At 44.2% G+C, this 13,368-nt stretch overlaps 1 protein-coding gene across 3 annotated transcripts; it reads left to right on the top strand.

Annotated features, from left to right (window-relative positions):
* The first annotated feature begins 593 nt into the window (after positions 1–593).
* Positions 594–9,870, top strand: LOC132020492 (ubiquinol-cytochrome-c reductase complex assembly factor 6). 3 transcript variants are annotated; one of them, XM_059404631.1, is made up of 3 exons: positions 594–713; positions 1,071–1,190; positions 9,392–9,870. In XM_059404631.1, the coding sequence occupies exons 2-3, from the start codon at positions 1,083–1,085 to the stop codon at positions 9,485–9,487; spliced, it is 204 nt and encodes a 67-aa protein (XP_059260614.1). In that variant the 5' UTR covers positions 594–713; positions 1,071–1,082; the 3' UTR covers positions 9,488–9,870. The 3 variants fall into 3 exon arrangements, with proteins under 3 accessions (XP_059260614.1, XP_059260613.1, XP_059260612.1); XM_059404630.1 differs by having other exon boundaries at positions 626–701; XM_059404629.1 differs by lacking the exon at positions 594–713 and adding an exon at positions 720–805.
* Positions 9,871–13,368: the final 3,498 nt, after the last annotated feature.

The raw sequence follows: 13,368 nt of genomic DNA on the forward strand, positions 1-13,368 counted from the left end.
TCAACTACACCTCCATAAAAGTGTTTAAAAGGTGAGGGTAGCATGATTCATGTTACACATACAGCACTAATCCTTCATAATTTAGTCCCGAGTTAGCTTTTTCTCAACAAAAAATCCCTAGTCACAGCACCATCCATACACGCATAGATTAAACAAGGTCGTTTTCTTTTATTCCAGCGGCACCAGCAGGACCAGCCGGCTGAGTGTGGCTCTGTTCCCGGGCCCCAAAACCGCGGCGGCAGGAGAACGGGCAGCGCTCGAACTGCACTCCCGGGAAGCACTAGTCGGAGTGCAGTCTCCTCCCGCTCCTAAAAGGTGGCAAACGCCAGCAATTTCCTTGGGCGTGTGAAAGGACGCACGAGGCAAGAGTCCTGCCAGCTGCGAGACTCGACATCTGCCCAAGAAGTCCTACAGGGACAGTAAAGGGCGCACCGAGCGCCTGAGGCTGGGAAAGCGCTGGGAACTGGGGGAGGCGGGTGGGGGGCGGGGACGAGAAGAATAAAAAAAAAAAAAAAAAAAAAAAGAGCCGGCCGCGCTTCCCAAGAAGGCCGGGATCACGTGCCCGAGCGGGCGCCGGCACAGCCCCGGCTTTCCGGCCCGGCGCGGCCCCCAGGCCCTGTACTTTCGGTTCCGCCCGCAGGTTGTCTGCTGCGACCCGGGCGCGCACTTCCGCTCGCCCTTTGACCCGCTGCCCTACGCCAGTGCGTTCTGCGGTACGGGGTCTCGGGCGCACCTGTAGGGCGGGTGGGGAGTGCGGTGTGCATTTGTTCCGCTAGAGTTTGAAAGGGCGCGGGGAAGCCACAGGGTATGCGCCTTCCGCTTGCGGCGCAGGAGCTGCCCTTAAGTTGCGCGGGCCCAGCCCCCACATTGAGCCCGGGGAAGGCTGAAGGCTGCGCGCGGGCGCTCGGCCTCCCGGCACCCTCGCGTCCCAACTGAGCCCTCGGGGCGCGGGGTGGGAGACGACCTGGGGGTCCTGACCCCGTCCCGCCCCTGCCGTGTGCCCTGTTTCCCGGCACGGTTTCGTCCTGCCCTGGGAGCTGTAACACTGCGCGCCTTTCCTCCCCGTGCAGCACCCCCTAAGCATGCCCGCGGGAGTGTCCTGGGCCACCTACCTGAAAATGTTCGCGGCCAGCCTCCTGAGCATGTGCGCCGGCGCCGAAGTGGTGCACAGGTACTACCGGCCGGACCTGGTGAGTGCCGGAGGGTCCTGCTTCCTGGCCCCTGGACCGCTCCGTTCTCCTCCCAGCGGCGGAAGCGATCTTAAGACGGAATTAGAAGGACCATCTGCCCTGAGCGTAGAGCCTGAGGGTGGCATTGCATTGCCGTTAGAGCAGCGCCCGGCCTGTTCTTTCACGGGTCTTACACAGCCAGTCACTTGGCTGCCGCCGGCCTTGATCTCCTACCATTTACCCCTTGTTCCCACTGTTGCAGCCACCCGGTTTCCTTGCTGTTTCCCACACTCTTAAGGCCTGTCCCCATCTCATTGCCTTAACTTTTCTCATCTTGGAATGTTTTTCTCCCAGATCTTGGGTCGGGTTCCTACTTGAAAACGTCAGTCTGCTCAAATACCTCCTCCAGCAGTGAGAGTGCTTTGGACAGCTCCTAAAGGATTCCTCCGCCTGTTACTCTGTCCCTGTCCTTTGTTTGCCTAGAGGACTTGCCACAGTTTGCAAGTATTTTATTCCTTTTGTCTGTTTACATGTTCTTTGTTTCCTCCACCAGCATGTAATCTCCGTGAAGGGACTGGGCCTTCCTGGTTCACCCTTGATCTCAGTAGCCTAGAAAAGAGCTTAGAATGTAGTAAATGCTTGATAAATATTTGATGAATGAAGGACGAGGAAATACAGGCAGTTCAAGGAGGGAGAGATTTAAATGAACTTTTAGCATTTTAAGCATTCATTGAATTAGAACTGGGAATTAGAGGTGCTTTTGAGGAGTTTCGGTCTTGCAGAGCTGAAGGCAAGGAAAGTGCAGTGGAAATCGTTACTAGGTGCTCTGCTCCAGGCGTGAGTAGAGTGGTTGGAGCACAGTGTGGAAACAGTCATCCCTGCCTGGACTCTGGAGGGGTGACACAGACAACCATCCATTGGTCTTTCTAATTTCAGCTAACTGTCAGCTAAGTTATGGGGGTGTTTATTCTTGTTTTCAGACAGGGCAACTGAGATTCAGAAGACAAGGGTGATTTCCCAGGGTCTCATAGCTTCTTGGGGATTTGAAGCCCAAGCTTTCTGTTCAGTGTTTCTTTTATTATTATTATTATTTGATCCTATTAATGAGGTAGTACCGCACCTTTGTAAAACATTCAGATTGAATTCAGGCATGTAGAGTGGAATGTGAAAATCTAGGGCTCCCCCCACCCAACTTTCTCTAGTCTGCTACCCTCAAGTAGCTACCATTTTTTGGTTGGCGTGTACTTGCAGACTTTTACTATTGTTGAGATACACATGCGCCTGCATGCACACAAACACACACACGCACAGTGGACAGGGTGTTTCCCCCCATGGAAATAGGAATTCATATACACATTTCTCTGTAACCTGTTTCTTTTGGTTATTATCTATATGAACAGACACATGTTTATATCAACAGCCTTTTTTCTTTCTGATCATTGAATAGCGTTTTATAATATGGATGTTCCTTGTATTATTTAATCTCCTATGGACATTTTGGTGGTATCTAAATACCAAACAAATAATTGTTTTTGTACAAACAATGCTGAAGTAGCTCTTACCAGCAGGGACTGCTTCTCTTTTGAGTTATAGGGATGTGTCAGGGTTACTTAGTGGAGACAAAAATGGGTAAGGACCTTCCACAGAAATGCAGTTGAGTCACTAGCTCCTGAGGAATAGACATCAAGCGGGCATTACAAAGGAAGAAATACCTGTGATTTGCCCCTGGGAAATTGACCTTTGATTCACCCATCTCATTATAAATAGGAACATGCAAGGTTGTTACCAGCAGCTTCTTTGACCTTGGGAAGAGGCTTGGTCTTGATTGGGCACAGATATCAGCAGTGGGGTACCTCTGTAGGGCTCTGAAGGCCAGGGCTGGCTGGCTACATGTAGGATGCTGGATGGTTTATTAACATTTAAGGAATTTATGTTCTTTCGCTGTGTCTCTTGGTCTTGTTCTAGCAATGACTGTCACTATTGTAACAACTGCTGGCCTTTGTTGGCGTCTTTCAGTCTTTACAGCTAGAAGGTCTGGGTGGAGTCCAGACTCGACCATGACAGCTGCCTAGAGTGAAAGCTCAGTGCTGTCTTAAGGGAGCAGCGTTAAGGATGCCTTTTCTAGTTGACCAGCTAAGCTGCTCAGGATTAGAATGGAGGCAAGGACTCAGGCAGATGTTCTGTCCTGGAATACAAAGTGTGCTTTTGCTTGCGCTTCCGTTTGCATCTCCATTTACTTTTTTTTCTTTTTTTAAAGACTTTATTTATTTATTTAACACAGAGAGAGATCACAAGTAGGCAGAGAGGCAGGCAAAGAGAGAGGGGGAAGCAGGCTTCTCCCTGAGCAGAAAGCCGGATGCGGTGGACCCTGAGATCATGACCTGAGCCAAAAGCAGAGGCTTCACCCACAGGCCCCCCACATCTCCATTTACTTTTGCATTACTTTTACTGGTCCTCTTTTCCTTAATTTATAATCTACTTAATATTGAAGGCCTACTCAAAAAATGCAGTCTCAGTGATGTAGGAAAGACGATAGGGTTTGAAGCCGATGGCCAAGAAAGATTTCTTGAGATGTCTTTGGTGCAAAAAGGTGGTTTTATTAAAGCACGGAGACAGGATCCATGGGCAGGAAGAGCTGCACTGGGTCATGAGGAATGGTCTGTTACGTACTTTCATGCTGGGAGGCGGTTAGGGTTACCGTAGGCCTCTCAGGTATTTTGGAAACCAAGTTTCCAGGATCCTGATGGGGCTAGGTATTGTCAGGGAAAGGTCATTTATTACTTAGTTAAAACTCGGTCACGAGACTCCTTGTTTATATATCAGTGGGTCATATGCTTGGGGGATGATTGCTAACATGTATCTTGGATAAAGGAAGTTTGAATTTTTATATGTTAAAATAGACTGACAGGATCTTGGGGGTAGGGCTAAGGTTGCCTTTTGCCCTTAGCAAAGTAGTAACATCAAAGCAGGTGAATCCCTAGAGGAATGTCACACTGCCTGTTTCAAGGACTTGTCAGTGGGCCATAGGTAATAAGAAAATTTAATTTTTTCTTGGTCTTTGTTTACCACATCCTTAGGATTCATTTTATTTTATTTTTAAGATTTTATTTATTTATTTGTTAGAGAGAGAGAGACAGCACAGGCAGGGGGAGTGGCAGGCAGAGTGAGAAGCAGGGAGCCCGACACAGCACTCAGGACTCCATCCTAGGACCCTGGGATCATGACCTGAGCTGAAAGCAGACACTTAACTTATTGAGCTGCCCAGGTGTCCCAGGACTCATTTTAAAGTGTTCATTTTTGGTTGTCTCCAGACATACCCATATATACACAAATTGCTATTTAGAACCTCTGTTGATATTGCTAACCTTTGAGTCAGTAAACTTACTAATCTTAAAAATTGATTATATATTTAATGTATTTAGTAAATGAAAGTGCTGTTTTTCTGAAGCAGGAGAGCTAGGTTCTTGTCTCATGGAGTCGAAGAATGAATCTCACGGACAAAGAGTGAGTAAAGTGATAGAGTTTTTATTAAGCAAGAGTACAGAAAAAACTCTCAGGAGTGAGAGAGGGGTCCCGATAAGGTTGGCACTGAGGGCTTTTAGGGTTGCTTTTTTTCTTGAAGGCTAAGCAGGGAGCTTAAATCTTTTTGCCTTCTCTCCAGGCATCACTACTGATTAAGAACTAGTGATAGAATCTTTAATGGCTTACCTAAGGGTCTGTTTTTTTCTGTTGACCACAGGAGACTGTCATGAAACGACTCCCCACCACGGGTGGTCTGGAGTGTCCTTTATCTCTGGTTTCCTTCCATCTCCACATTTTGGGGATTTTTGTGAGCCCGATCACATAGCCCCCTATCGATCTCTCCCTGTCGGGCCCTGCCTGTCCCTTACTCATGTCTTTTAATAAAAGTAGACTTGTCAGGGTACCTGTGTGGCTCAGTTGGTTGAACTGCTTTCTGTGGCTCAGGTCACGATCCTGGGGTCCTGGGATCAAGCCCTGAATTGGGCTTCCTGCTCAGCGGGGAGGCTGATTCTCCCTTTCTCTTTCTCTATGTGCTCGTGCTCTCTCTCTCTCACTCATTCTTCTCTCTCAAATAGATAAAAAAATCCTTAAAAAGAAAAATTGAATTGTCATTTTAGCTTTGTACTGTATTGGCAATTCAGATTTCTCCAAGTGTGTGCCTCTCTGTGTGTAAGTGGGCAGTTGTATATACTTTATAGAAATTTGAATCATGCTGTTGTATTTTATGTTTTTATTATTTTTTAAAGTGTTTAATTTTAATTCCAGTTAGTAAACGTACAGGGTTATATTAATTTCAGGTGTATACTGTATTTTGTAGGGCTTTGTGACTTCATATAATTTCCTTTTGTGACCCTGGGGAGAAAAGCATCCCTTCTACATTAATTAGTTTACACAGTTTAATGAAGGTGAAGCAAGCTACATTCATTCTTTTTTTTTTTTTTTTTAAAGATTTTATTTATTTATTTGACAGAGAGAAATCACAAGTAGACGGAGAGGCAGGTAGAGAGAGAGGAAGGGAAGCAGGCTCCCTGCTGAGCAGAGAGCCCGATGCGAGACTCGATCCCAGGACCCTGAGATCATGACCTGAGCCGAAGGCAGCGGCTTAACCCACTGAGCTACCCAGGCGCCCTACATTCATTCTTATACTAAAGGGATGGGAATGTCAAAATCCTAGTACTAGTTTTAAGGTAGGAAATTGTCAGATAGGGTACTCTGGCTTTTGCTCTAGTTCCCATCACCGATTTTTAAAAACGATTTTATTTGTCAGAGAGAGAGACAGACAGACAGAGGGAGAGACAGACTCCCTGCTGAGCAAGGACCCGATAGGGTATTCCATCCCAGAACCCTGGAATCATGACCTGAGCTGAAGGCGGCCGCTTAACCAACTGAGCCCCTCAGGTGTCCCCCCATCACTGATTTTTTAGAAGGTCATTTCCACTTCAAAATGAGAATTGTGCTGTGGAGCACATCCCTTAGCTCCCTACCTCTCCTGTGACCCTGACCTCAAACCCCACTTTCTTTCCTAAACTATTTTATTTCTTTTTTTTTTTTTTAAGATTTATTTATTTATTTATTTGACAGAGAGAAATCACAAGTGCACGGAGAGGCAGGCAAAGAGAGAGAGAGGGAAGCAGGCTCCCTGCTGAGCAGAGAGCCCGATGCGGGACTCAATCCCAGGACCCTGAGATCATGACCTGAGCCGAAGGCAGCGGCTTAACCCACTGAGCCACCCAGGCACCCCTAAACTATTTTATTTCTTTAGGATTAGTTAGTTGTTAGATAAAAGAGTAAAATGAACTAGATCAAGGTGTTTGAACTTCAGGGATTGAAGTGCTATAGGACATCACAAGTAGGCAGACAGGCAGGCAGAGAGGAGGAAGCAGGCTACCAGCTGAGCAGAGAGCTTGATGTAGGACTCAAGCCCAGGACCCTGGGATCATGACCTGAGCCAAAGGCAGATGCTTAACCAGCTGAGCCACCTAGGTGCCCCTAATCTTGTAGTTTTATGTAAAATAATCTGAGCAAAGATTTTATTTTTCCAATTTTATGAGCTTGTTAAGGGTCCTGAGCACAGTCTGTTGATTTATTCATTCAGCACAGTCTTTTTGCCTGCCTTTTATAATGAGGGGCATCCTATAGAGTTGTAAGAAATACATGCGGTCCCTTTCCTCAGGACCTCACCCTGTAAGCTGATAGCTGGTAGAAATAGATATGCCTCGGGGCACCTGGGTGGCTCAGTGGATTAAGCCGCTGCCTTCGGCTTGGGTCATGATCTCAGGGTCCTGGGATCGAGTCCCGAAGCGGGCTCTCTGCTCAGCAGGGAGTCTGTTTCTCTCTCTCTCTCTCTGCCTGCCTCTCTGTCTACTTGTGATCTCTGTCAAATAAATGAATAAATAACATCTTTTAAAAAAAAAAAAAGAAAGAAATAGATATGCCTCTAGGGGTGCCTGGGTGGCTCAGTCATTAAGCATCTGCCTTCGGCTCAGATCAGGATCCCAGGATCCTGGGATCGAGCCCCATCGAGCTCCCTGCTCAGCGGGGAACCTGCTTCTTCCCTGCCTGCCACTCCTCTTGTTTGTGCTCTTTCTCTGACAAATAAATAAATAAAATCTTAAAAAAAAAAATAGCTATGTCTCTGAATCATGACAAACATTTCCACTTGCATGTGCAGCGAGCATGTTGCAAACTGAGCTGCTGGTCTTTTCTCCAGCAGACCTGCTCATCTTGAAGCCTTGCCTGTCCCTGTGGATGGTGACTCCATCATGCTTGTTGTTCAGGCCAAAGCCCAGGAGTCCTCTTTAACGCCTCTCTCCTACTGCACATAATAGCAGATCCCACTGGCTTGATCTGAAAACTACATCTGGAATCTCACTGCTTTTCACCACGTTCGCTGCTACTACTCAGTTCAAGCCACAGTCCGCCACCTCTCACCTCAGTTTCTGTGATGGCTCCCTGATCTGTTTCTACCTTCCTGCCTTGCTCCCCTGCAGTCTTTTCTCAACAAAGCCACCGTCTTCTTCTTTTTTTTTTTTTTTTTTTTTTTTTAATTATTTATTTGACAGACAGAGATCACAAGTAGGCAGAGAGGCAGGCAGAGAGAGAGAGAGAGGAAGAAGCAGGCTCCCTGCTAAGCAGAGAGCCCGATGCGGGGCCCAATCCCAGGACCCCAGGATCACGACCTAAGCTGAAGGCAGAGGCTTCAACCCACTGAGCCACCCAGGTGCCCCCACTCCCTTCTTTTTATGCTTGAGTCAGATCATGTCATTCTGCTCAGAACTCTCCAGGGACTGTGCATCTCTACACCCGGTTTTCCTCTGTTGTCCTCCCTGACCTCTCATTGAATACTTTATACCAGCGCTGCTGACCACCTTGCTTTTCCGTGCACATGAGGGCACATTTCTGCCTGAAGTCCTCTGCATTTGTGTTCCTTCTGCCTGAAACACTCCTAGATTAGCCGCATGGCTGGTTTTCTCATCCTCCTTGATGTAGATCTTTGTTAGAAGTCACCTTTTCAGACAATACGCACATGAGAAAATGCTCAGCATCATTACGCATCAGAGATATGCAAATCAAAACCACAATAAGATACCATTTCATCACCACTGCGATGGCTATAATTAAAGAAAACCCAAACAGCTCATGACAGGTGTCAGTGAGGATGCAGAGAAATTGGAACCGTCATACAGGGCTGCTAGGAATGGAAAATGGTACAGCTGCTTTGGGAAACAGTCTGGCCGTTCCTCAAACAGTTCAACATAGAGTCATAGGACTTAGTGATTCTACATCTTGGTTTATACCCAAAAGAAATGAAAACATAGGTCCACACCTTCTTCTTGTACACAGGTTCATTTAAATGGAATCATATAACATGTGGTCTTTTGTGACTCAGTTTCTTTCCCTTTGCATGCTTTCTAGGTTTGCCCCATATTGCCAAATATATCTGTACTTCATTTCCTTTTAGGACAGAATAATCTTCCATCGTAAGAATAATAGCAGAGCTCTATCCCAGGTCCGCAGGATCATGACCTGAGCCAAAGGCAGATGTTTAACCCACAGAGCCACCCAGGCGCCCTAGACCCTTATTGTTTTTGAACAGTAACAAATTGATTTGAAATCGGTTCAAAACGAATTGATTCCTAATACTTGTTTTCTGTGCCGGGCACATGGTAGAGACTCAGTAAAAAGTGCAGGAATGAATTTCAGATTGTGGAAAGCTTTATTAAGATTTGTGATCTGGGCGCCTGGGTGGCTTAGTGCGTTAAAGCCTCTGCCTTCGGCTCAGGTTGTGATCCCAGGGTCCTGGGATCAAGCCTCACATCGGGCTCTCTGCTCAGCCGGAAGCCTGCTTCCTCCTCTCTGCCTGCCTCTCTGCCTACTTGTGATCTCTGTCTGTCAAATAAATAAAAAAAATCTTTAGAAAAAAGAAGATTTGTGATCTGTCAGTTAATATTGATCTAGACGCTCCCTTTGTGAGTCCCGCAATACTGGAGACACAGCCTGGGCAGTAGAGTCCTGTAAGTATCGGGTTAGAAACGGACTGACGTGGGCCGCAGGCTCTCCTAATAAGGATTCATCATTGAGTGCACAAGGACTTTTGTGCCCCTTTTTTTTTCCTTTTTCCTTTCTTTCAGGTCACACTGAATTACAGTCTAAGGCAGCCCTGGCATCTATCCTTTTTGTTTTCTTTTCTTTTTTGATAGACAATACCTGAAATTCCACCAAGGCCTGGAGAACTCAAAACGGAGCTTTTGGGACTGAAAAAGAGACAACACGAACCTCAAATTTCTCAGCAATAGAAACCTCAAAATACTTCTCTGCCAAGAACTCCATGAATAATATTATAAGTATTAAATATGTATTTTTAAAGTTTATTGAGTTAGCCGGGTTGTCTTTCAGCACCTAAAGCGATCCTCACGGCACGAGGAGGTGCCCAGGTGTTAACTGCTGCACTGAGATTTAATAATGGATTGACCAGTGTTTCTTGGAAACTGCCAAAGTGTATATCATCAGCCTTTTTAATGTGGTGGAATGGATACTTAGCCTTGAATATCATGTGAGAAAGAATATTTACAGTGTTTCCTGCTCTTACAATTCTGGTTTATTTCTCTGAGGAAGCTTGACTGTCATGAAAAATGGGAATTATAAATTAACTATAATAAAAGTGTCATTGACAATTAAAGCTTATGGTGTGAAGTTAATATTTCTCTAAAATTGGACACTGCTATTTGTACCAAACTGAATTAAGTTGAAATATTTAAAGTTTGAAGTTCTTTTGGAACTGTGTACTTAAAATTATAGCAGATGTCACTCGGACTGTCATAAGTTCTTTATCCCCAAATTTGAGAAACCATGTTTCCATGTAGTTATTCTTAGAAAATATATTTTAAAATAGATGAAAAGCTTAAATGAGCTTCGCCATGGGGTGAATTTTGTCCTCTCCTCAAAGATGTTGAAGTCCTACCCCCCCCCCCCCCCAGTACCTGTTTTGTGACCTTATTTGGAAATAGAGTCCTGCACATAAAGTGAAGTTAAGATGGGGTCATTGGGCTGGGTCCTTAATCTAATCTAATGTCTTTATAAGAGGAAAATGCCATGTATAGAAAGACACAGAGGGAGAGCACCATGTGACAACAGATCAAAGATTGGAGTCATGGAAGCCAGGAATGCCAGGGCTGGAGAGCCGTCACCAGGAGCCAGAAAGGGGCAAGGAGGGGGTTCTAGCCAGAGTCTCAGAGGATGGTCCTGCTGACACCAGGATTTTAGATTTCTGCCCTCCAGAACTCTTGAGAGAATACATTTCTGTTGTTTGAAGCCATCTAGTTTGTGATACTTTGTTATGGCAGCCCTCGGAAACTAAAACAAATATTTCAAGTCTTTCTCTGAGTCTATAAATAAAGGACAAAAGTAATTTATAGAGCAATTGGCTTTCCATTTAGGGCTATTTTTCCAAAAGAAGTTTTTTAGAATTTTGTGTTCTTAAAGGTAAGATGTAGGCTTGCTTCTTAGCCAGTTAGCTAATTGCTACATCACATAAATCTTTGGGGTCATTGTTGAAATCTTAAAACCGGAAATGCAAACAACATGTTTGTGTTTTATATGCCATAGTAAATACCCTTTTTGGTTTAACAGTGTAAAGCAACTAAATGAAATGGTTTATTTCTAGTCTATATACAAGCTCTTTCTTTTCTGCAGCTGTGTTATTTGGTACCTTACCAAATTCTTCAACACAGGAGGAGGATCTGTCTTTCTGTTGATGATGGAGGAGCAGTGGCTCACTCCAGGGAGAAGGCTGGAGAACAAAGCTTTGCGTTGAGACTGGTTGTTTGCTGGTATTTACTATGACCTTGTGATGAGACTTTTTCTGGAGCAAATTTCACAGCTTGAATACTTTTTTCTATTTTTTTTTTAATTTAAAGATTTCTTCATTTTAGGGAGAGAGAGAGAGAGAGAGAGAGTGTGTGTGTGTGTGTGTGTGTGTGTGTGTGTGTGTGCAAGCGCAGGGTGGAGGGGCAGAGGGAGAGGGAGAGAGAGTGTTGCAAGAAGACTCCGTGTTAGGCACGTAGCCTGATACAGCGCTTGATCCCAGGACCTTGAGATCATAAGCTGAGTTGAAACCAAGAGTCAGTCACTTGACTGAGCCACTCAGGCACCCCTGAATACTTATTTTCTTAGAATTTTATACTTTACCCCTGAAACAAATAATACATTATATGTTAATTAAAAAATGAAATTGAACATATTTTTAAAATTCTATACTTTACAAATGGTGAATCTTGCCACAGCCAATTGCAAGAGTTTTATATCAGGCTGGAAAAAGTTTACCTTTGTTTTTTTGGTTGAAGGAATTAAAAAATGGTTTCCAAAGCTCAGTAATTCTAACTTTGGGGCCTAACTCCCTCAAATAATATGAATTCCCAAGGGTTTTAGGATAATAAATCAATTTATTGATTTTAATATAAATCAATAATAAAATCATTTTTTAACTCTCAACTAGTTTCATCAGTTGAACTTACTAGGTGCATTTTTTTTTCCCTCTGCCAATGAGCATTTTCAAATTCTATTTCTCCATTAATTTTAGTATATGAACACAAAACTGGTAACTTTGATAATGCATTTTGTGGCTATCAGTGAGGAGAGACCCGTCAACACTTTCCAGAATAAAGAGCTAGGGATGTTGCTCACCTTTTGGAAGAAGAAAGGATCGACCCCTTGGGGCCAGTTTGTGCACAGGGAAGGTCCCCACCCATGCCCTGGGTGGACCATATGGTCCAATGCAGTGAACCCTACTTTAAAGTCACTCACTCCCCCTCCCCATCCCATACCTTTCATTGACAGGTACAGATGATTGGTCTGGCTATTGAGAGAAAAAGTCATGATTTGAATCCACTTCTACAAGACAATGGCTTTATGAAGGGGGAAAACTGATTTTCTAGCTATTAAAAATATACTGAAAGTAGAAGTGCCATCATTTTCAATACATGCTGATTCTGATGATTCTAAGTGACTTTCACCAAGGTATCCTTTTCTGAAGTTGACCCCTATTGTGCAAAATATGCATTGTGGTGGCCCTGGAAATGCATTAGTAGATTCTCTGAGGAAAGGCACTGGATGCTTCTCACTGAGCAGCCTTCAGTTGTCTTGGCTTCTGCAGGGACTTTAACAGCTAAAGGGTGGCCTTGCTCAGAGCCACGCCTCCTGCCATTCAGCACAACTCTGGAGGGGCCTGTTAGCTCCCTTCCCTCTGAGCTGACTGGGGCTCTTTGGCCCTGCATTGCTTCTTCCCTCCCTCTGCTCCATCCCAGTTCCTTTCCTTCCACACGTGCTGATGTAGGGGCATTCCTTAATAAATAGCCTGTATACTAAACTCCATTTCAGTGCAGCTTGGAGAACCAAATCTGTGACTTACACAAACCAAAAATTAAACGTAGTACTAGGTGTTCCTTAATAGAGCTGTGGGAAAAAACCACCCAAGATAGACCAGTTGCAAGGTGTTTGGTCATTAAATTAGGTCAAACGGTGGTTTTGCAAGGTGTATATGACATATCTACTGTTTTTACCCAAAACTATGGGAATAGGATGCTTTCCAAGCTTCCTGCTGGAAATAGTGTACACTCAGAATTTGTAATTGGGAGAATAATGAGGAGCAAGTTCCAGATGCTATTAACTTAATGCAATTCGATGGCTTTTCTATATGTCTTTATTAAAAATTAAAAATTATGATGACCAAAAAATTAGAAACAAATATTATGACTGAAGGCTAATATAGTATCATGAAAGGAAGCTGTACTTTTACAGCATGTTTCTTTATAACTGAGCTCCCATTTTATTTCTTATAAAGGAAAGGAAACAGATTTTTAAAAATCAACTAAATTAGCTTTCAAAGTGATCATTGCAAACTAAGCCTAGAAAAATAGTGTGGGTGGGAGAGGACAGACACATAAGACAAATACAAAAAGCCCAGAAAAGGGTCCTAAATTAATAGGAAAATCTAGTCCCTGACAAAACTTTATAGTACATAAAGTTGATTTCCATGATCTCTGAATATACAACTCAGGTTTTCTCACCAAAGCCAGTTAAAAAATAGACTACCATTTCAGATGACTATCAATTAATGAAACTAGAGAAAACTATTTCTCCCATAAAAACTACAGTTCAGAAGGAATTAAATGATTGCTTG

Source organism: Mustela nigripes, chromosome 6 (assembly GCF_022355385.1).
Source record: "Mustela nigripes isolate SB6536 chromosome 6, MUSNIG.SB6536, whole genome shotgun sequence".
Classification (NCBI taxonomy): domain Eukaryota; kingdom Metazoa; phylum Chordata; class Mammalia; order Carnivora; family Mustelidae; genus Mustela; species Mustela nigripes.

Coding starts and splice junctions, on each gene's coding strand:
- LOC132020492 (XM_059404631.1), top strand. CDS start 1,083: ATGCCCGCGGGAGTGTCCTGGGCCACCTACCTGAAAATGTTCGCGGCC. Junction 1,191..9,391: donor GGTACTACCGGCCGGACCTG/GTGAGTGCCGGA, acceptor CTTTTTTGATAG/ACAATACCTGAAATTCCACC.